This window comes from Lissotriton vulgaris, chromosome 7 (assembly GCF_964263255.1).
Source record: "Lissotriton vulgaris chromosome 7, aLisVul1.2, whole genome shotgun sequence".
Taxonomy (NCBI): domain Eukaryota; kingdom Metazoa; phylum Chordata; class Amphibia; order Caudata; family Salamandridae; genus Lissotriton; species Lissotriton vulgaris.
The window spans coordinates 328,323,992-328,345,449 of record NC_141695.1 but is presented as its reverse complement, the minus strand read 5'-3'; the positions used below and the strand labels follow the sequence as shown (position 1 = coordinate 328,345,449).

The window sequence follows — 21,458 nt, the reverse complement described above, 5'->3', positions numbered from 1 at the left end:
CACTTGGAGTTTTGCAATATAGAGCTTAATAAAAGTTACACCAAAGCAGTGAATTGCTGCAGGTGATTTGTTGTTTCCATTCTGAGAGTGTGGGCGAAAATGGAGAGCCCGATAGGGACCAGTCTTGGCACCTGCTTTTAAGAACTGCCAGCCAGCACCGGCAGGACCCGGCCCACTTAAAGCCTGGCCCCTGTGTACATCCACTGCTCGGACAGAACAGCAGCTTCACGACGTCTTCTCAGGCTGGCGACCATCGAATTTCCATTCATCACCCTTGATTTCGGAGGCTCTGGTAGCGGGTAAGAACGTGGAAGTCTCCATGGAGTGGGGAACGCCATTCATTCACCCCCCCCCCCCCCCCCCACGTCACTTAGGCATGGGCTGTCGATAAACTGCTAAGTGCTCGCGAAAATGACAGCGTTTCAAAGCATTGTGTCAAAACTATCCCAACCACACGCAAAAATAACACGAGACGAGCCAATTCTTGAAAAAGTATAACAATCATATATTTTTCTCTGTATATATTCACTTTCTGTACAATTTAAGAACGTAAAAAAGCACATGACATGCATTTCTCTCCAAAAGGAGATGAACGTGTTACATCCTGACAGGGTATTTTTTAATCATAGCCAATACTATGGCTTACAGCGCCTACTGGCGCCAACATGCTCGTTATATAAATACACATATATAACTTAAAGATATATTCAGTCTGGTTCATTTACATTTTAACTGTACAAAGCATACGAAGCCTCCAATACCGGACTTTAACTAGGGATGGAAACAGTGCAAGGGTAAAAAGTACTCCATGAAATACTACAATGGTGGTGCAGCCCCCGGGGGTGGCGGGGCCAGAGCGTACAGTACTAAAACATTCACAGTAACTAGGCACAGCCGTGGCTGTCAAGAGGCCATCGCCTAAGGCATGTAGAAGAGTCCTGGTCTTGGGCAGGGGGCTGGAGGTTCCCCCATACATGAGTCCTGGTCTTGGGCAGGGGCCTGGAGGTTCCCCCATACATCCTTGCCACGGGTGCTGAGCGTCAGATGGAGTGGCAAATAGTCTTTTGGGGGACACGGGACACTCGCGCCTGTCGGAGGGCAAACTCTCCGGTTACAGACGCCACGTCGGTCCATCTTGCACGAGATGTATCCGCTCCTGGGGGACAACGCTGCCCCGGCGCTCTCTGCTCTTTGGTTTTCCGAATGGGTTTCTTGGAAGCCATCCTGAAGAGAAGAAAACGTGTTAAAAGCAGAGTCTTTCCTGTTCTGTCACTTCTCTTCTGCAGCCCTTGCACGCACACATTCAGCCCCCTCCCCTAAGTAAGGAATTTCAGCAAATCAAATCGAGATACCCATGGGACAGCCCCTTCTTGCCAGCCCTCTGGCCCCCTCCTCTTCTGCGCAAATACGCTCGCGCGGGCCTCGAGTCCCTCCTCCCACTCCCCTCGCACCAAGGCTCAGCCCCTCCACATCCTTGGCCTGGACGACTCACCGATCCCCCCCATCCAATCGCCGTCCTCTTTTTTCCCGCCAATACAACTTGTTTTGCAGCTTTTTGTAAAGTCCTTCGCTGGGAGTGGCCTGTGCGTTGCGCAACATCACTCCAAGCTGGTCACATGCAGCCAACACCCACTACTACTACTACAACCGCAGGACACGTGTCCCGGCCATACACAAATACTGTGCTAGCCAACTACGGTACCCACGCACACCTAACGGGAGCAGTCTTTTCACACATCACTCCAAACACACACCGCGCTGCCATCTCGGACCAATCAGAGCAGGGTGCGAAACTTACCATGTCTTATCGGATCTTCTTTCTGGGGGTCTGTTCGATGCTCAGGAGGGCGCCACAGACATCTGCGGGCATCTTACTGCCAGACGTCCGCTTCCGTTTGGGAAAGAAATCTGTGAAAAGAGGCAGAGAGCGTGTTAAGGGGGTGTGCTATGACGGGGGTTAACACGTTTCACTGGGGGTCTATTTCTAACGAGCCCCCCTCCCGATGTCAACAATCTTTCCTCGATTACTGCCCCTACCAGACTCGGGCCCTTTCCACCCGGTTCTTTGCTTGCCACCTTCGGGAAGCCCACAGACTCAGTCTATACCCATTCCCCACAGGTCACTAGGTTTGTGCGTTAGGCGTGCTGCCACGTACCCAACATGTGCCACCCCACGTCTCCACTGGTCCAGCTCTTATCTACCCCGTGGTTCGCTATCTGATTATACGCTGGTCCTCCGTCCACTCCTGGGACCATGCCAATGTCTTTCGTGTACTGCCCATACCCTCTGCAGAACGACGACTTTCTCTCTTCGAGCCACTGACACGCCCCCGTAGTGCCCGTATCATGCCCTTACCTGTGATGATACTGCTGCTCTGCCTCTTCTTGCCCCCTGGCACTGCCGTCTTGGCACCGCTACCCTTCTTGGCCACGGCTACGTTAGAGGGTCGTCCCTTTCCGTTCTCTTTCCGACTCTCCGGGCTCTCCTCCGTCGGGGTCCCCCGGTAGAAGCTAGGCACATCCCGGCTCTCCTCGGCCTCCCAGCAGTAGGTGCCACGGAGGGGGCTGCCCGCCTGGAAGTCGAAGTTCCACCGCTGGCAGTCCCCGGCCTGGATCTCCTTCAGTTGCCGCTTAAGTTCCCCACGGAGCTCCTCGTGATCGATGGGGCCGAAGAGGCTCCGGCAGGCTGCCCGCGGGGGCACGATGCCCACCCGGATGACCCTCTCCTCTCTCAGGGGCGCAGTGATGCTGACAGAGGACATGTTGGCAAGAAGACGGCGGCTTTACGCGATCACTCTACTAGCAGGACTCTGTTGAGCGAGAACCTGCCTGGGCAACAGTCCCTGGGTTTATATACCAGCAGGGAGGGGTGAGAGGGGAAAAACAACAGTGCGTACGGACACGCCCACAATCTCAGCAAACACGCGGGGGCTGGCACCTCCCACAGCCATCACATGGGGCCTCCCCACAACCTCAGCCATAGGCACGGGGGTCGGACCCTCCCCTGTGCATCAAAAAAAAAAAACAGCAACACTTCAGGAAAACAAGGCAGCACGGCCTCGCTAAAAAAAAAACTGTCATTTTCCCCGCATGGCTGGGACTACGGCTGGGGCTACAGCTGGGGGGGATCGGGGGGAGGGGTGGGGGGGGGGGGCAGACAAATGCCCCCTACAGTGACAGCATAATAGTAAAGTATGTGTCCTTCCCGCTGCCCCTGTGCCCAGGCAAGAGGAGGGGGCACAGATCCGTCACGTCTAACTGCTTCAGAGGGCGGAGTCCTTGTTTTGCTTCTGAGAAGTTGGCTCCCTCGGGACAGTTTGTTCCTTGTAACACTATGTTCTCTTCTAGCGGATATTCCCTCCCCGGGGCCTGGCACGTCGGCCCCTCCCGTCCTAATACTAAGAAACCCTGGCAGCGGCTCTACTCGCTGAGAACAGATTATTGTGGGTTGTTTTCCTTAACACTGGGAAATGCTGAATGCGTTCAGACCCACTTTGAAACCCTAATTTCTTTTTCTATACTAAAAAAGGGGGTGACAGTCATGTGAATGTGATGTCTGCATTACTACTTTTAATTTCTTCTTGGAAAAGTGATGCTTGGCAGGTGCAGGGTTCCGCGGTGCCACCTCCTACCATGGACAGCTCGATAACATCATAAAATGAGGGCGCCCAATCCACTGAGTGTAAACGACCCCACCCCTCCCCCCTACTTTATCCGAGCGGGACCTGCGTTCCGCCTGGCAGTAGAGATTCGCTTGTGTGTTAGGTTGGTGGACGCACTACTCCCGGGCACTTTTCTTTCTGCCTTTCGCAGTCACCCTGTACAAGGTACACGTGCCTCGTCAGGGGTAGTAAGCGCTATATAAATGCAATTACAATGACATCACAGGAAAAGTTAGCCCACCGGTGACGGCACACAGGTCCCACAGCAGGTGTAAAGCAAAAAAAACTGAAACAATTTCTTAAAGTTCCGAGACAAATCTAAGGGATCAGAGCCCTGTGAGAGCAGGGACCGAGCTGGAGACTAGCGGGATGGGTGCAAAGGTGAAGATACTTGAAAGCAAGCCTGATATGGCTTCTATGCGCTGGTTGACTTCAGGGCGCATGATTGAGCGGCCTAAAGTCACTAACTGTGCAGTCTTCTTACAGTGTCCAGAAGAACCAGCGCTCCCTACTCAACTGCAACCCTTTACACCACCCACCAGTGGCGCCATCTCGCCCATGCCAACCAGTGCCAGCCTCATACACTGCCCACCAGTGAGTCTACAATCAGGGGTGGCAATAGTTTTAGTGGTTTTCTAGGCAAGGATGGCACACAGCAGTCGACATATATCGCTAAGAACAGAGAACTAGGATTGCAAGCGCCTAGACACCCTATCGAGTCATTAGCCATGTTTTATAAATCCTGAATGATTGATTACACGCTCTTGTGGGCATGACCTGGGCAGACTGGATGAGAATGAGATACTCAGGTGTAACAGTGATACATAGAAAGCAAGGGTACATCTGGAGACTATGTAGGGTCTGTCCGTCAATAGTAAGCAGGGTAATGGTGAGACTGGCCGTCAATATGGGTCATGAAACTTTCTTTAAGGCGCAGCAGTAGTGCATGTGGTTTCGCTGCATACCCTGGCACCCATCCTTCCGCCCATAAGATCTGTGATCTCACTTCCGATCCTCGCACAGCCTGCAATGCTGGTTTCCCAGGAGACCACCAACCCACAGTTCTGTGCACAAGCTCTCCGTTCCTGTGACAGCCCTAGTATTTACTCTACACATATATGCACAAGCAGCATCATTGACTTCATCGAGTCTACTCTAGGTACACCACTGGTTTCCAGAGATCGCCATTCTACCGACTAGGGTACTAATGCCACACTCTACAGAGGTGTGCACTAGCTACATTATTGACTCCAGACACCCTACTCGCCACCAATCTAACTCCATACGCATCACTCTACTCCATTGAATGTTAAACCCCTCCAAACTCGATTTCTGCCCTAGGCCCTTAACTGACACCAGGAGGAGTCCACATCCATCACAGTACAAAGAGCTAATTCCATTGCTCAATCTCAAAGTAGCCCAAAGCGACTGTAGATCTGTGCCCCAACTGCATCACTGACTCCACAGACCACAGTGGTACATTGCTCAATTCCAGAGAACCACAACCACGTGAGACTGGAAGTGAAGGGGTCGGCTTTCACATGTTGAAATCTCCCCACCAGGAAGGGCCATGACCTTCACATTGGAGGCGTGCGGAGGGCCCTGATCTTAAAGCTTTCCAATGTTCTCCTGATGCCATGATCACCCCAGACTTCCCAGCACTCCACCTGGGAGCTCATCCTATATCTTTCTACAGGTCTCCTAGGGATGGAGATTCTCCAAGACCTCTCCACAGGCTTGCCGTGCCTCCAACCCTTCTGGACCTCGTCACAGGCCTACTGGTGCTCTCTATACCTCTTCTCGAGTTCCAGTGGCTCTGGTACGTCTAGACCTTTCTACAGGCCTGCTAGCGACTCCGAGCTTAATAGACAGCTCCCGGTTCTTCCAGTGGCTTAGGCTCACATACACCTCCTGGAAGGGCTCTTGATGGTTGAGATTCTGTAGACCTCTGCTTAGGCTTCCAGTGGTCTAACCCTCTTTGACGTCTGCACAAGCCTCCTGTAGGCCCTGATGTAGTTAGACCTCTCCACCAGCTACTCCGGGCCTTCTAGAATACTACAAGTTCACCTGGGAGCCCTGAGCTATCCACACCTATCCACAGACCTTCAGTATATCTGGTTCCTCTACACCTCTCCACAGGCCCTCTGGTAGCCCAGTTTCTCAGAGGCATTCCTGCAAGTCTAGTGAATGGGTGAGTTCTTTAGTAGCCGACTAGCCAAATTTGAATCCTGGCCTCAGCACTTGACTGAACATTGTTTGATTCTGTGCTTAAAATATGAAATGCAATTCTAAATATGCGCAGTATAACTGAAAGACGTAAATCTGCACTTCATACACACAATCTTTCATCATCTCCTTAGAAGCTCCATTGCGTACAGCACTCTGATGCTCCCCAGCTTGGTTTGTTCTGTGTAATAACTAGGGCCACTGGAATTATCCAGTTTTGCAGCCATGGCTTTTTCTACATAATTATGGATTTGCTGGTTTTGCCACATAATCCACCATTTGCTGCATGATCTGCAGATTAGAACAACAACAAAATGTCTATAGCTTAAAGGGACCAAAAGTTACTAAGAATCGCAGTGACACTTGGTGGTGCAAAATGGAAGGCAAGTTTCAAAAATTGAGTGGTCACTTTTCTGATGCTTATTGCTTGATTTTAGAGTTAAACTGGTACTAATGAGGTGAAACCATTGCCCAGACCTATTCAAATGTGTAAAAAAGTCACAACATAATTAAGTAATACTATTAGAAAATTTACCACATATTTCCTCATAATTTAACTTTTCTTTCTGCATATATTAGTCAACCTGTCGCATAGTTTGGTCCTTCTCTGCGACATAACTCCAGTAGCCCTAGTAATAACCATATATTACACGACAGGATCATCCATGAGCTCTCAGCATTGCTCTTGGTTGCCTTGAGCCTCCTTCGACCTCTCGTTGTAAGTATCCTGGTAGCTCACAATCTCAGTCTCTTCTCTGTGGCCCAGCCATAGCAGCACCCTATAGTTTCAGCTCAGACACCATTGTAAAGAGGTTCCTCTGTATGCAGATCTGCCACCTCTGAAATTTAGGGAACAATGTGAAGGCAATATAGGTAGTGAATAGGAAAGGTTTTATTTAAGCATATAGCTACAATAAGGCCTAAGAAGGGGCCTGTCCTCACAAGCTCCACAGCCATCGGAAGATAGCTGCATTTGTGCACTTTAAGGACACACAATCTGACCAATAATGAGACGACTCACAGGCTAAAGCTCGCCCTTATGTGGGAGTTGCTCTTGGCCCACACAGCTACTCTATGTATAATACCTGCTGTTTGTGTTCATTCAAAGGTACTGGAGCCTCCAGGAGGCATTGCTAGCTACCAGGGTGAGTGTATTATTCCAGAATATACTCTTCTTGCTCACACTGTGACATCTAAGTACTTCTTTGATTTTGGCATTTCTGCACAGTATTGTGGCTGAATCTCTTTAAATCAGCCATAAGTGGCACGCTGGTAGCAATACAAATGCTGAAAACAAAACTAAAGGTACTGGTGGCCTTCAAAGTGGTCCTGGACCACTCCACATGGCTGCAGTTGGTCTGAACGTCCTAAGCCTTTTCACAAACCGTGCCCTGGCCATCTTGGACCTTTTGGCTGGTTTCTTTGTCGCTCAAACCAAACTACACCTCCCCACAGGCCTCCTGTGGACAAATCCTCTTAGAATTCTCAGGGCTATATTTGTGCTGTAGACCTGATCCTCATATACCGCGCTAACCGTTTGTGTGACCCACTTGAACTTCTCCACATCCCTTAGTGGGTCTCATTGTCCTATACTTCTCCACAGTTCTCCTGGTAGCCCCAGTCCTTATACAGTTCTAAACAAGTCTTGAGTGCTTTGATCCAACACAGTGAATTTGCTCACACAATCTACAAATACCAGATGGATTATGCATCCCCTATTGTGTGTTTTCTACCCGTACCAGAATCACTCCTCAGTGGAAAGGCCTATTTTGTAAGCGTACTCCCAAAACCTTATGATTATAATAAAACCCACAGGCACAATGTCTTCTTTTAGTGGTTGAAGAGTTAAAACAGTAATTAGATATAGGAAAACCGGCGGCACTGCTCCTATTAGATTTAAACGCAGCCTTCGATACGGCAAATCACAGTATATTGTGTAGAAGGCTGTCAGATAAGGGAATAAAAGTGTGGCACTTAAGTGGCTAACCTCATTCCTGGCTGGACGCTCATTCCAAGTACAGAAAAATAATATCTGCTCCAAAACTATGTCACTTAAGTGTGGAGTTCCTCAGGGCTCACCCCTGAGCCCAACACTTTTTAATGTTTACGTGGAGCCACTTGCCAGGATTGGACAGGAATTCGATATCTCCATGACCTCGTATGCTGACGATACACAGCTGGTCATTTCCTTGGATCAAAAAAATAGCAGGGATGGGGAGAGACTGTCCTCATGTTTGCTCAAAGCCAAGGAATGGATGACGGCAAGCTGTCTAAAGTTAAATGGTGAAAAAACAGAGCTGCTACTTATCGGAAATAAGGCAATACCTAGACCAATAATAAACTGGCCAGGCTATCTGGGTAAACCACCCACCCCAGCAGATACAGTGAAACATGTGGGGTTCTGGCTAGAAACAAACCTTTCCATGACCTCACAAGCCAATAAAGTAATGGCAATTTGTTTTGAGATTCTTAGAAGCCTACGGAAAATTCTAGACAGAATACCTACTCAACTAAGGAAGACAGTGATCCACTCGCTGGTCACCTTACGACTGGATTATGGAAATTCACTCTTCTGCATCCAAATATGTCATCCAGAAGCTGCAGATAGCCCAAAATGCTTCTGCAAGACTGCTGTGTAACATCCCGTTGCGGGAATCAGCGAAAAAGCATTTGAGGAAACTTCACTGGCTTCCAGTAGAGGCTACAATAAAGTTTAAAACCTTGGTCATTGTCCATAGAGCACAACATAGGAAAGGCCCCAAGGAAATAAGAAATCGGATCTCATCCTACATCCCAAATAGACATCTGTGCTCTAGCGCAGAAGAGAGGCTAGTTCAAACCAGGGTCGGTAGGGAAAAATGGGGAAGATCCTTCTCCCATTTGGCCCCTAAACTATGGAACTCCCTCCCACTGGAACTGAGGCTAATAGAGGGGGAGCTACAATTCCGCAAAAAAGTTAAAACATGGATGTTCATGCCATATCTATAGGGTTCAACCTGTCTAACTTCAGTATCTGGTTGCATAGCGCTGGGAAGCCTAAGGGAAGCCATGCGCTTTACGAATCCTTCATTCATTCATTCATATACTCCCAGTCTGATTATATGAAGATCTGTGTATATGCCATCAGATCACTTCACAAAAATGCTGCCTTCTCTACCGGGGAATCACTAAGAATCTAACTTATTCTTCTTACTGACCATTATAAAAGTATGTTCTTTCAGTTTGCCTTTGTAACTATGCATGCGTACATTCCATAAATATTGTAGCAACGCATCTATGATGTTGTTTGTTTTCTCCACCAAAGGTACAGTGGTTGGATGTCTGTTTGACGTGGTCTGCGTTACATAAAGCTTTCGCTGGGAATTTCTTTTTAGACCTTTTCACAGGCCTTGGATATCTCCAATCGCCTTATTTCTTTAAATGGCCCTGACATGACATATTCATAAGATTCCTATGCGCCTGGACCGCTCAGCGGGCTACAGGCGGTTCTGATCCCTTTAGACCTCTGCACAGCTATATCATGTCTCTGATCCTCGGAGACTCACCGCAAGCCTCCTGATCGGCCGATTATGTGAGACCTCTCCAGAGGTGTCCTAGTCCCACTGATCTTCTACCCCTCTCCACAGGCTCCTGGTCGCAGTGATGTCCTAAGGCATATTCACAGACCTTACAGCCCTCCAGTCCAGAGGTTCTTATCCTGTTGGCTTTAGGAGATTCTGATCCCTTTAGACCTCTGTACATCTATCTCATGGCTCTGCTCCTCGGATACTCACCTCAGGCCTTCTGGTGGCCCTCATCACGAGAGACCCATCCACAGGCCTTCTGGTTGCTCTGATCTTCTTGGCGATATTCACGGTCCTCCAGAGGTTCTTATCCTCTGTTGGCTTCGGATGGCTCTGACCCCTCCTAGACTGCTTCATTGTGTCCTGTGTCTCTGATCCCTTTAGACCTCTGCATAGGTAGCCGGTGGCTGAGGTCTGTCCATGAGCCTCTTGCTGACTTCCAGAGGCTACTTTTCTCCTGGACCTTGCTACAGGCTTCCAGTGGCCTTGACCCCTGAGCTCGCTGCATAGCTACCGCATGAACTAATCCTCTAAGATCTCGCCCCAGGCCTCCGGGTCACCCTGATAATCTCAAGTCTCTTCACAAGCTGCTGGTGACCGGGATCCTCCAAGGTATGCTCATGTGGGCCTCACAGGCTGCTGGAGGTTTTATTTCCCATGAACTCCCTGCTGGCTTCAGGTGCATTCATTCTCTTGGACCACTCATAGCTGTCCTATAGCGCAAATCCTGTAAGATCTCTCAACATTTCTCCAGAGTGGGCCTATGTCTGAGTTTGCTATATCTTAACCCTATCCTGTACATCCTTTGAATGGTTGTCCATGCGGCCCTTAAGTGAAAGTAAGCACTTTCTGCTGTTGCAGGTAAGAAGGCAGGAGCCCAGGGGCTGGGGGCAGATACGAGAGTGAGACCCCGCAATGTGTTTACATGGGGAGTGTGCAGTTCACAAATACACCACACATCTCCTTCTCTGTGACTAACTAACACCAACATGCACAAAAACGATAAGGGGGATGTCAAGACTTAAGCCAAACTTTGGTGGACCTTGTATCATAACTATCTTTGGACTCTCATAAGGTGCTTTCAATTCACGTTTCCGGATAAAATACCAAAATATGAAGATTTCAAAAGAAAATGCGAAGCAAGGGAGAGAATTTGCTAAGCGTCTGCAGTACACAACTGGTTAAAATCTACTATGGTGCAGAAAAGCCCCCCAGTGACACAGTGATTGCGGGCAGCACCCAGGGGGGGGCGGGGTTTTAAATTCTAATAATGAAGCGTACATTTCGCAGCATAAAGCTCGTTTTGCCTAGCCAAAAGAATTCCTTTCGCGACCCTTTCTAAAGTCCACCCTCCTGGCCCTCTATCGCTAGAGAATACTCACTCCAAAGCAATCGAGAGGACAGAATATAGCTCCCCGTCTTAATACTCAAGGAGGAGGAGAGTTTGCAAACTTTGGACCTTGGGAGGCAGGTGCGAGTCCGGGCGTCGGCACATTTTCAAGTGAGTCTGGGGAATTCACTTGATTTACCAGTGCCAGAAAAAAATATCAGACCTTGTGTAATGTAACTGGTGCTAATGTACAGCGCTCCAATGCTCTTGGGCCGAGTTGCGCTGTGTAAGACTGCAAAGTACGTTTTCAAAAGTCGCTTTATGTGACGCTCCTACAAGTTTATTTCATTCTATATACCTGTGCCAAGTGGAGAAACCCGAAGATCGACCGGGACTTCTATCGAGAACCCCTGGCCCGCGCAAAGAACCGCCACATCCCGCTGTGGTGTGACAGAAGTTGAAACGCGATGTACTTCAAAGAGGCTTCGATTTCCCGCCAGCCCAAGTCCTTTGCCTGCAGCGCCCTCCAAACACCACTTAACACAACAAAGCCGCGGCTCCAGCCGGTCCGGGGACGGCCCGCGCAGGACATCTCGGTGTGACCAGGCACGGACACAAGGTGTCAGCAGCTCCGATCTGAGGTGTTCGCTGCCAGAGGAATGGCGCCGAAAGGGATGCTGCAAGCAGGGGCCCTTCTGCCTTGAAGGTACCGGGAGCCCCTGGGCAATCGGATCGATAGACAGCGCCGAGAGGCGCAGGGGAACCAGGACACCTACCTGGGTGCGGAAGGCATCAGTGCTAACAGTGCATCCCCAGGGATAGGCCAATGGGGACCTTGGGTACCCATATATTATCCTGGATAGGATACGTGGTAGTATGGTAAATAGTATAATCTTCATATTCTTATATGGTAAAAACTATATTCTCCTTGTATCCTCAGCCAAGGTTACATTGTACACTACTACCCAGCCTGGTACACATAGTTTTAAATCAGGACTATGTTAATTGGTTTGAAACTCATATTTTGGTAATTGGTGTAAAACTCATATTTCGATCATATATAAAGTGGTATATATTCGCCCACGCTGCTCTTCATAACCCCAGTTTAGTGTATCCAACATATTGCTGCTCAAAACGGGTACACGTCGTTTTAAACCAGGACTGTAATAAATGGTTTAAAACTCTTATTTTTGATAATTAGGTTATCCAACATATTGCTACTCAGAATGGATACAATGGTTCCAACACAGGGCCATGATAATGTGGATAATCCTCATACTTTGATACAAGTAGCAAGTTCCATTCCTCAAAATACTCGCTGTAGCCTCAGATTAGGAACCTCAGACTTTTACATGAATTGGAATATGTGTATTTATTTTTAGCCGGTGCAGCACGGTACCTAGGGAGGCATATGCTTTTTACCTTAACATATATTTTCAGATTGGGACTCTAAAAGAGGTCAGTACTTGGGTAATCAACAGGTTTCGTACCTCCTTTACTGTGTGAATTATGACACGCAACATTACACCAACAATATGTGGATAGTTTGTGTAACACCCATATTATTCTATCTGCCGTGATATTTATGATTACACTAGGCATGTTCCAGGTTTTCGATTCCTAGAGCCATTTTTATGGAAAAGTCACACAGCACAGCTAGTCATCCTCCTGTGCATCAGGGAACAGGCAGGAATTCACCGTATTTAAAAGAATACAGTGCATTCCTGCCTTGATCCTGCGCTAGCGCCGTTTTGGCTGCCTAGACCCAACGCAGGCACACTTGCACCATGGTTGAAGGGGGCCTGTGTTGTAAGGAGGATTGTTATTGTGCAGGAAGGGGCACCTCTAGCACAGCCAATGGCGGAAGTAGCAAGGAGAAATAAACATATTTCTCCTCGTAAGCATTTTGGCACATTACCAGGTCTACCACTTTTGGTAAATCTGTGAATGTGTCAAAATCCATGAATGTTGCTTGGGAACACCCACCCAACACCCATGGAATGCCTCCCTGGCACCAAGTAATGCAACACAGCAATTTGCCCTGCCCTGCATTACTCCAGAGTTATCAAGCCATGCAGGGCCACACAAGGTGGCCTTGCATGGCTTCATAAAGTGCATTTCAGGCATGCGTTGCATTACACCACACTGCTTGGTGCATGCGCGGCGCCACCCCACTTATAAATATGTCCCCTAGTATCATCCTCAGGTGTAAGTTATTTTGAAAACCGTACAGCACAAACCTCTCTGTTTAATTGTTTGAGATTCCTTCTAGTTTACTTCTGAGATCCAGTTGTTACTGGAGTATCGTAGATCCAGCTTTAGAGGGCTCCTAGTTCTGCTGCTGAGACATTAAGGTCACCTTGGAAGAGAGGCTTTCTTAAGGGGCTAAAGGCTAGCATATGGTGGAGAGCATTTTAGTTAATCACTTGGAGAGTGGGACTTGAATTGCACAGATAAGTGTGCTGCTATATGAAATGGATAATAAGTAAGTTTTTTAAATCAAATGAAACATTCATACATGGAGCATGGTGCCTTAAAATAAATGTATTTGAACATTTATGTTTTTTAAATTCTTTATTCAAATTTACAAATAATCACAATGTCAACAGACAATCAATTCATCAATAGTAATGACACTCCGGCTTCAGTCGTCGTCCCTGCGAGGAGCATGGACCAAGAGCTGCGTCCTGTGGTCAGTGTCCTTCCACTGACCACAGGCACCTTAAGGTACTCTTTTTTAATTTACTTTTCATCATTCCGTCGTTCTTTTTAACTCACTCACCCCACCGCCATCGTTTCCCACCCTCCTCCCTATTGTTGCTTTTTTATTTTATTTTTGGAAGTTTGATATAACGTAAACGCAACCCGAACGTATTGGGATGCTTTACATAAACACCATTTACTTTACACAAAAATGCATTCATTTAGATTTTTTAGGCACAGGGAGTTTAAGTGATTTGCCATGACTCTCAGGATGAAGTGCCAAGGCAGAGACTTGAACCTGGCTCCCCAGGTGGCAGTTCTGGCCATAACGCCACATCACCTTTAAAAAAACATTAACAAAGCCAAATAGCTTGGGGAGAGCTATTTGGCTTTATGTTTTTAAAGATGTTGCGCTTCAGCCTGGCCTACTGTGCAACATGATTTAAAGTAAAACAAAAAAGAATGCTATGACATGGTCAATGTAGAATGCCCCGTTGCACTTTGTTTTCACTTACTTACAGTCATGCTGCACAGCAGCTCATTCCAACAAAGACAAATAGCTCCAGCAAAGCCATTTGGCTTAGTTAATGCTTTTTAAACAAGTTTTAAACCAGCATGGAGTGCGGTGCAAAATGTAAACAAAAAAGCGATATGATGTAGTCAATGCTGGCCAAGCCAAAGCGCTTTGTTTACTTTAAGTCATGTTGCGCAACGGCTCACGCTGCTACGCAATATCTTGAAAATACATTGTCAACGCCAATAGGTCTTGCATAGGCTGTTTTTCAATATTTACCCATACTGATCCCTTCAGTCAGAAAGGGCATAACCCAGCTCCCCTCACCCAATAGTTGGTGATTAACAAAGCAAAACATCCAGAGAACCCACTCTCTTACTTCATCCCATCAAATCCCATGTTGCTGTCGCAAAGTCTAGTACCGTCTATGGAAACAGTTCATCTTTTTTATCTTGCAAAGACACCTACATCACATTCCACATGTTCGCTTCTGATTGTTGATTGGCCTTTCCTCTCATTTTAATGAAAAAGTCCTCTTCTGCTGTTGCCTGTTTTACTATTTCCGACAACTAAACCTCCCATATGAGTGTTTCTGAATAAGTTTTCAAAATCGGGTTCAATGGCAATCATATCCCATCTTTGTCTTATGATTTATTTTATCATGGTTGCTTGTGTTGATTGTTTTAGGATGAGTACCATGAGTTCTTTTGAGGGTTTCTTTGATTTGTTCAGCAGCGTTGTTCTGTCCAGTAATGCTACCTTATTTTGTGCACTGTTTAGTACTTGATCTGGGTATCCTCGTTGTTTATATTGATAGATTTGTTCTTACATCAGGTCCACACTGTGCTGTGGATCCGAGGAGATTCTTTTTATGCGTATCAACTGTGAAGTGGGTAAGTGAACTTTGAGCGTTCTAGGGTGACTTTTTGTTCAGATGATGATAATGGACTTTTGGTATACATACCAGGAGTCTGACCGTGCATGTTTACTCAAGAGTATAGATCCGTAGTCACCGTATGTATTTTACCACTAGACAGAATTTCTCATAATTATTGTAAAGGATTGGCACATTTGAGTCCAACATTTCTCTTTCCCCACCTTTTCTATTTCACCACTAGAAGATATGACAGTTTTCCACATTGGCATACGGGTTAAATAGGATCCGTTTTAGAAATTGGGCACTTTCTCATATATGATTTTTACATTCACATGCGGTTTTAATCGGCAATCGAGCACTTGTTTATATTTTACCCCCTCTTTTTTACATGCGGATTTTCATCGATATTTTTTCACAATTGTGATAAGAACAATGTCACTACGTAACCCTTTCACGTGTAACAAGCGGGAGTTGTCAATAAAGTTTTCACAATACATGGTCCTTAAAATCAGAGCGAGCAGGGAGTCCGGATGTTTACACCAGATGCCTGCAAGATTTGAACTTTGGGAGTGTCGGAACAAAAACGCGAGGTACGCAAACCACACCACGAGTGCGATTCAATGTACTTAATACTTGGGAAACCACTCGTAAAGCTAAAAATAGTCATATGTTTTCTCGTTCCCAGCACTGTTCATGAGTCACGCACGTACAAAGACGGTTGACGCCGAGTGCAGAGTTTTCCGGGTAAGACCATAAGTTTATCTAATCACGGAGCACACACATTTTATGTAGCGTTCTGCCTTTCAGGTGGCAATAAGCGTTTGTATATACTTTTAATCCTTTAGAGCTTCATTACGGAGGCTATCAACTCCGGCAGTTCTACAACGCCCACCAGAAATTTTTAGGTTTCGCCTGGCGTCTGCTGCGCAGCTGCTTTCGCGCAGGCGAAATCGTATGATCCTACAGTATGGGGCTTTGTCCCGCCTCTCTCTTCCATTGGCTAGCTCCATAAATGGAGGCTAGCCATTGGAAGAGATCAGTTGTCAATCACGCTTTCCCTGTCAAAACGCGATTCGGGGGCGTTTCCGTGTCTTTTTTTAAGTCCCGCCCCCAACACCCTCCCTCTCGCCATCCCGTTGTCCGTGCCTTCTCGAAGTACTCCATTGAATGTTAACCCCCCCAACTTGATTTCTGCCCTAGGCCCTTAACTGACACCAGGAGGAGTCCACATCCATCACAGTACAAAGAGCTAATTCCATTGCTCAATCTCAAAGTAGCCCAAAGCGACTGTAGATCTGTGCCCCATCTGCATCACTGACTCCACAGACCACAGTGGTGCATTGCTCAATTCCAGAGAACCACAACCACGTGAGACTGGAAGTGAAGGGGTCGGCTTTCACATGTTGAAATCTCCCCACCAGGAAGGGCCATGACCTTCGCATTGGAGGCATGCTGAGGGCCCTGATCGTAGAGCTTTCCAATCTTCTCCTGATGCCATGATAACCCCAGACTTCCCAACACTCCACCTGGGAGCTCATCCTATATCTTTCTACATGTCTCCTAGGGATGGAGATTCTCCAAGACCTCTCCACAGGCTTGCCGTGCCTCCAACCCTTCTGGACCTCGTCACAGGCCTACTGGTGCTCTCTATACCTCTTCTCGAGTTCCAGTGGCTCTGGTACGTCTAGACCTTTCTACAGGCCTGCTAGCGACTCTAAGCTTAATAGACAGCTCCCGGTTCTTCCAGTGGCTTAGGCTCACATACACCTCCTGGAAGGGCTCTTGATGGTTGAGATTCTGTAGACCTCTGCTTAGGCTTCCAGTGGTCTCACCCTCTTTGACGTCTGCACAAGCCTCTTGTAGGCCCTGATGTAGTTAGACCTCTCCACCAGCGACTCCGGGCCTCTAGAATACTACAAGGTCACTTGGGAGCCCTGAGCTATCTACACCTATCCACAGACCTTCAGTATCTCTGGTCCCTCTACACCTCTCCACAGGCCCTTCGGTAGCCCAGTTTCTCAGAGGCATTCCTGCAAGTCTAGTGAATGGGTGAGTTTTTTAGTAGCGGAGTAGCCAAATTTAAATCCTGGCCTCAGCACTTGACTGAACATTGTTTGATTCTGTGCTTAAAATATTAAATGCAATTCTAAATATGTGCGGTATAACTGAAAGACGTAAATCCCCACTTCATATACACAATCTTTCATCATCTCCTTAGAAGCTCCATTGCGTTCAGCCCTCTGATTCTCCCCAGCTTGGTTTGTTCTGTGTAATAACTAGGGCCACTGGAATTATCCAGTTTTGCAGCCATGGCTTTTTCTACATAATTATGGATTTGTTGGTTTTGCCACATAATCCACCATTTGCTGCATGATATGCAGATTAGAACAACAACAACATGTTTATATCTTAAAGGGACCAAAAGTTACTAAGAATCGCAGTGACACTTGGTGGTGCAAAATGGAAGGCAAGTTTCAAAAATTGAGTGGTCACTTTTCTGATACTTATTGCTTGATTTTAGAGTTAAACTGGTACTAATGAGGTGAAACCATTGCCCAGACCTATTCAAATGTGTAAAAAAGTCACAAAATAATTAAGTAATACTACTAGAAAATTCACCACATATTTCCTCATAATTTGACTTTTCTTTATGCATATATTAGTCAACCTGTTGCATAGTTTGGTCCTTCTCTGCCAAATAACTCCAGTAGCCCTAGTAATAACCATATATTACACGACAGGATCATCCATGAGCTCTCAGCATTGCTCTTGGTTGCCTTGAGCCTCCTTCGACCTCTCGTTGTAAGTATCCTGGTAGCTCACAATCTCAGTCTCTTCTCTGTGGCCCAGCCATAGCAGCACCCTATAGTTTCAGCTCAGACACCATTGTAAAGAGGTTCCTCTGTATGCAGATCTGCCACCTCCTAAATTTAGGGAACACTGTGAAGGCAATATAGGTAGTGAATAGGAAAGGTTTTATTTAAGCATATAGCTACAATAAGGCCTAAGAAGGGGCCTGTCCTCACAAGCTCCACAGCCATCGGAAGATAGCTGCATTTGTGCACTTTAAGGACACACAATCTGACCAATAATGAGACGACTCACAGGCTAAAGCTCGCCCTTATGTGGGAGTTGCTCTTGGCCCACACAGCTACTCTACGTATAATACCTGCTGTTTGTGTTCATTCAAAGGTACTGGAGCCCCCAGGAGGCATTGCTAGCTACCAGGGCGAGTGTATTATTCCAGAATATACTCTTCTCGCTCACACTGTGACATCTAAGTACTTCTTTGATTTTGGCATTTCTGCACAGTATTATGGCTGAATCTCTTTAAATCAGCCATAAGTGGCACACTGGTAGCAATACAAATGCTGAAAACAAAACTAAAGGTACCGGTGGCCTTCAAAGTGGTCCTGGACCACTCCACATGGCTGCAGTGGGTCTGAACGTCCTAAGCCTTTTCACAAACCGTGCCCTGGCCATCTTGGACCTCTCCGCTGGTTTCTTTGTCGCTCAAACAAAACTACACCTCCCCACAGGCCTCCTGTGGACAAATCCTCTTAGAATTCTCAGGGCTATATTTGTGCTGTAGACCTGATCCTCATATATCGCGCTAACCGTTTGTGTGACCCACTTGAACTTCTCCACATCCCTTAGTGGGTCTCATTGTCCTATACTTCTCCACAGTTCTCCTGGTAGCCCCAGTCCTTATACAGTTCTAAACAAGTCTTGAGTGCTTTGATCCAACACAGTGAATTTGCTCACACAATGTACAAATACAAGATGGATTTAATGCATCCCCTATTGTGTGTTTTCTACCCGTACCAGAATCACTCCTCAGTGGAAATGCCTATTTTGTAAGCGTACTCCCAAAACCTTATGATTATAATAAAACCCACAGGCACAATGTCTTCTTTTAGTGGTTGAAATGTTAAAACAGTAATTAGATGTAGGAAAACCGGTGGCACTGCTCCTATTAGATTTAAACGCAGCCGTCGATACGGCAAATCACCGTATATTGTGTAGAAGGCTGTCAGATAAGGGAATAAAATGTGTGGCACTTAAGTGGCTAACCTCATTCCTGGCTGGACGCTCATTCCAAGTACAGGAAAATAATATCTGCTCCAAAACTATGTCACTTAAGTGTGGAGTTCCTCAGGGCTCACCCCTGAGCCCAACACTTTTTAGGTCTCGCGCCTGCGATGCATATGGCGAAGCCATATGCCATCGCGCAGGTGCGATACTATAGTTGCCGGGTCTGCTTCCCAGGAGACAGGAGACTGTCACGCGCACGCTCAGGAAAGCGATCGGAGCCGGCCGCGCGCGCGCGTTCCCAATTTCCTGTCTCTCTGGGAAACACACAAGCAAGCCCAGCAAGCCCCGCCAAGGCACCACAAGCACGTCCCACGTGGGCGCCTACCACGAGGACAACCGCAGCAGCAGGGCAGCCCCGCCGCTCACGGCATCTCGCTCCTGCCCTCCCGCGTCTCTTCCGTCATTTCTTTTTTTACAATAGCGATCGCTCGCAATCACTTTCAGTGCGGTCTGAATGGATGGAGGCGACCATGGTATCTGTTTTTTGAACCGCTGCCCTTTGTAATTATCACAATTCCTCTCCCCAAGCCACCGCTTTCCCCCAATCCCCAGCCCTATCTGCGACTTTCGAAGTGAGTTCGCTAGCGCCCCCCCCCCCTGCTCACTCTGGAGAGCCATGTTCCACGTCTCTCTTTCTCACGGTCTCCTGCCTCCCGAGCTGCCGCTATCTGCATTTCCTTGAGCGATTCCAGCAGTTTGCAGGAAACATGGCTGCTACATGCACTGACATTTTTAAAACACCGCTCCGTCAGACTGTCTGGGCCTCCAGAAGGAAACCGCGCAGCCAGGGGCCGGCTGGAGAACTGTATCCTTTACCTTCCATCAGTGATAAAAGATTCTGACTTAAATAAACCTTCCCATACATTGTCCACATTTCTACATGTCATGTTTCTTTGAAAACTTATTGAAATATATGTATTGAAAACGATTTATATTCTCACTACTTTCACACGATTTTTGTATTCGGTCATTAAAAGACAACCTGAAACATTGACATGAGAATAGTGCTTGCACACCTCTAAAGAATTTGTACTTGCAGTGTGGATGTACTTGCGCCTGTGTGCTTGTGTGTGAATTTGTACTTGCAGTGTGGGTGTACTTGCGTCTGTGTGCTTGTGTGTGCGAGAGAGAGAAAGAATTCGTTTATAGCACTGCAAACCACACCTTACGACTTCAAAGCGCTGCAACAAAAGATGTTACAGTTAACCAACGCAATCCCCTGCAGACCAGATCTGCCCCGAGATTACATTTTCTAGACGCTGATACCAGAGCCTTTGACTCCACCGGCTACAGAAGGAGCCTTTAACCTCGCAAGCTGGAGAGATGCAGGGATCGCTCAATCTGATTGAACGAGAGACGGGCGCAAAACTCCAACTCTGCATTGTGGTTTGCGAAGCCGCTTAATTAACCCCAATCCTGCACAAATCGATGTAGGCCAGGTACAGAATAAAGCCCTGCGTGCCCCGTCCAGGAGCAAACAGAGGGCAGGGCGGGGGTGCTCTGTGCAGCTGACGGCTCCAGAGTAAACTTACAACTGTCTCTTCTAGGGTAGGTAAAGCTGTGTCTCTATCATGTAATTTCGATTTATAAGGCATGCACCGGAGAGGGACTGTCCGATTGGAAATACGTGCATACACACATCATCATACACCCACCGCTTCTTAAACGTCCGGGTGGCAGGATAAGGGTGAACCCCATTGGTTGGGCATACTTTATTTATTATTTATTTATACTACAGCGCAGTGGGTTCATGCACTGGCTGAGATCTGCTACCCACAGGTTCGGAATCTTCACCCTGGGAGGCTGGTGGTGAGGATGATACCCGCTGGCAGCAGGGAATAGCGCCCACCTGCGCCAGTCGGCGCTAGGATGAACACTGCACGGTGTCGTGGGTATCCCGCGGTATGACCCCTCTCCAGCAGCGTGGGCGGATACCGTACCTGGGTAAGCCACGCTCTTCCTCCCTGAGCGTGGCTGGGTGATGCGTGGAAACGGTGGCCTCCTGGCTTCGTCGCGTCCTCCGACCTCTCTCCGTCTTCTCCTGGAACAGCTCGCCTCCTTCCGGATTCCTCCGCACCTCCGTCTCCTCCGGTGGACTCACACCCCGTACTCTGCTCACTTCCTGGATTTGAGGACCAGGCTGCTTCGACGTCATCGGATAGGGTGGGGCTTGTGGACAGTTCTCCCCAGTTAAAGAAACAGTGCTCTTTATCAGTATCCTCGGAAAAGAGCGTTTGCGCTGGGTCAGTCCACTCATCCTGAGTGAGAGAAGAGGGTAAGAAGGGGTTTTTACGTGATTCAGTGGCGTGGTCCCCCCCTTTCTTCCCCAACCAGGTCCCCCTTGTTACACAAGCACTTTACGTTTAAATGGTACTCTTCGAAGACCGAAGTAGGGTTAGAGTGTATTTATTAGGCGCAAGAGGTACGTTTTCTCTGCTCTGGTTTGTGTCTCTATGTAGCAGAGTTATGTGTACAGCGTTGACAAGCT

General features: G+C 47.6%; 1 protein-coding gene across 1 annotated transcript; it reads right to left on the bottom strand.

The window, feature by feature from the left end:
• Positions 1-481: 481 nt before the first annotated feature.
• LOC147701494 (cyclin-dependent kinase inhibitor 1C-like) lies at positions 482-2,841 on the bottom strand. The gene is made up of 3 exons (XM_086930186.1): positions 2,357-2,841; positions 1,799-1,908; positions 482-1,224 (listed from the first exon to the last, which is right to left on the bottom strand). Exons 1-2 carry the CDS (start codon positions 2,760-2,762, stop codon positions 1,805-1,807), a joined length of 510 nt encoding a protein of 169 aa, XP_086786312.1. The 5' UTR covers positions 2,763-2,841; the 3' UTR covers positions 482-1,224; positions 1,799-1,804.
• Between the last annotated feature and the right edge of the window lie 18,617 nt (positions 2,842-21,458).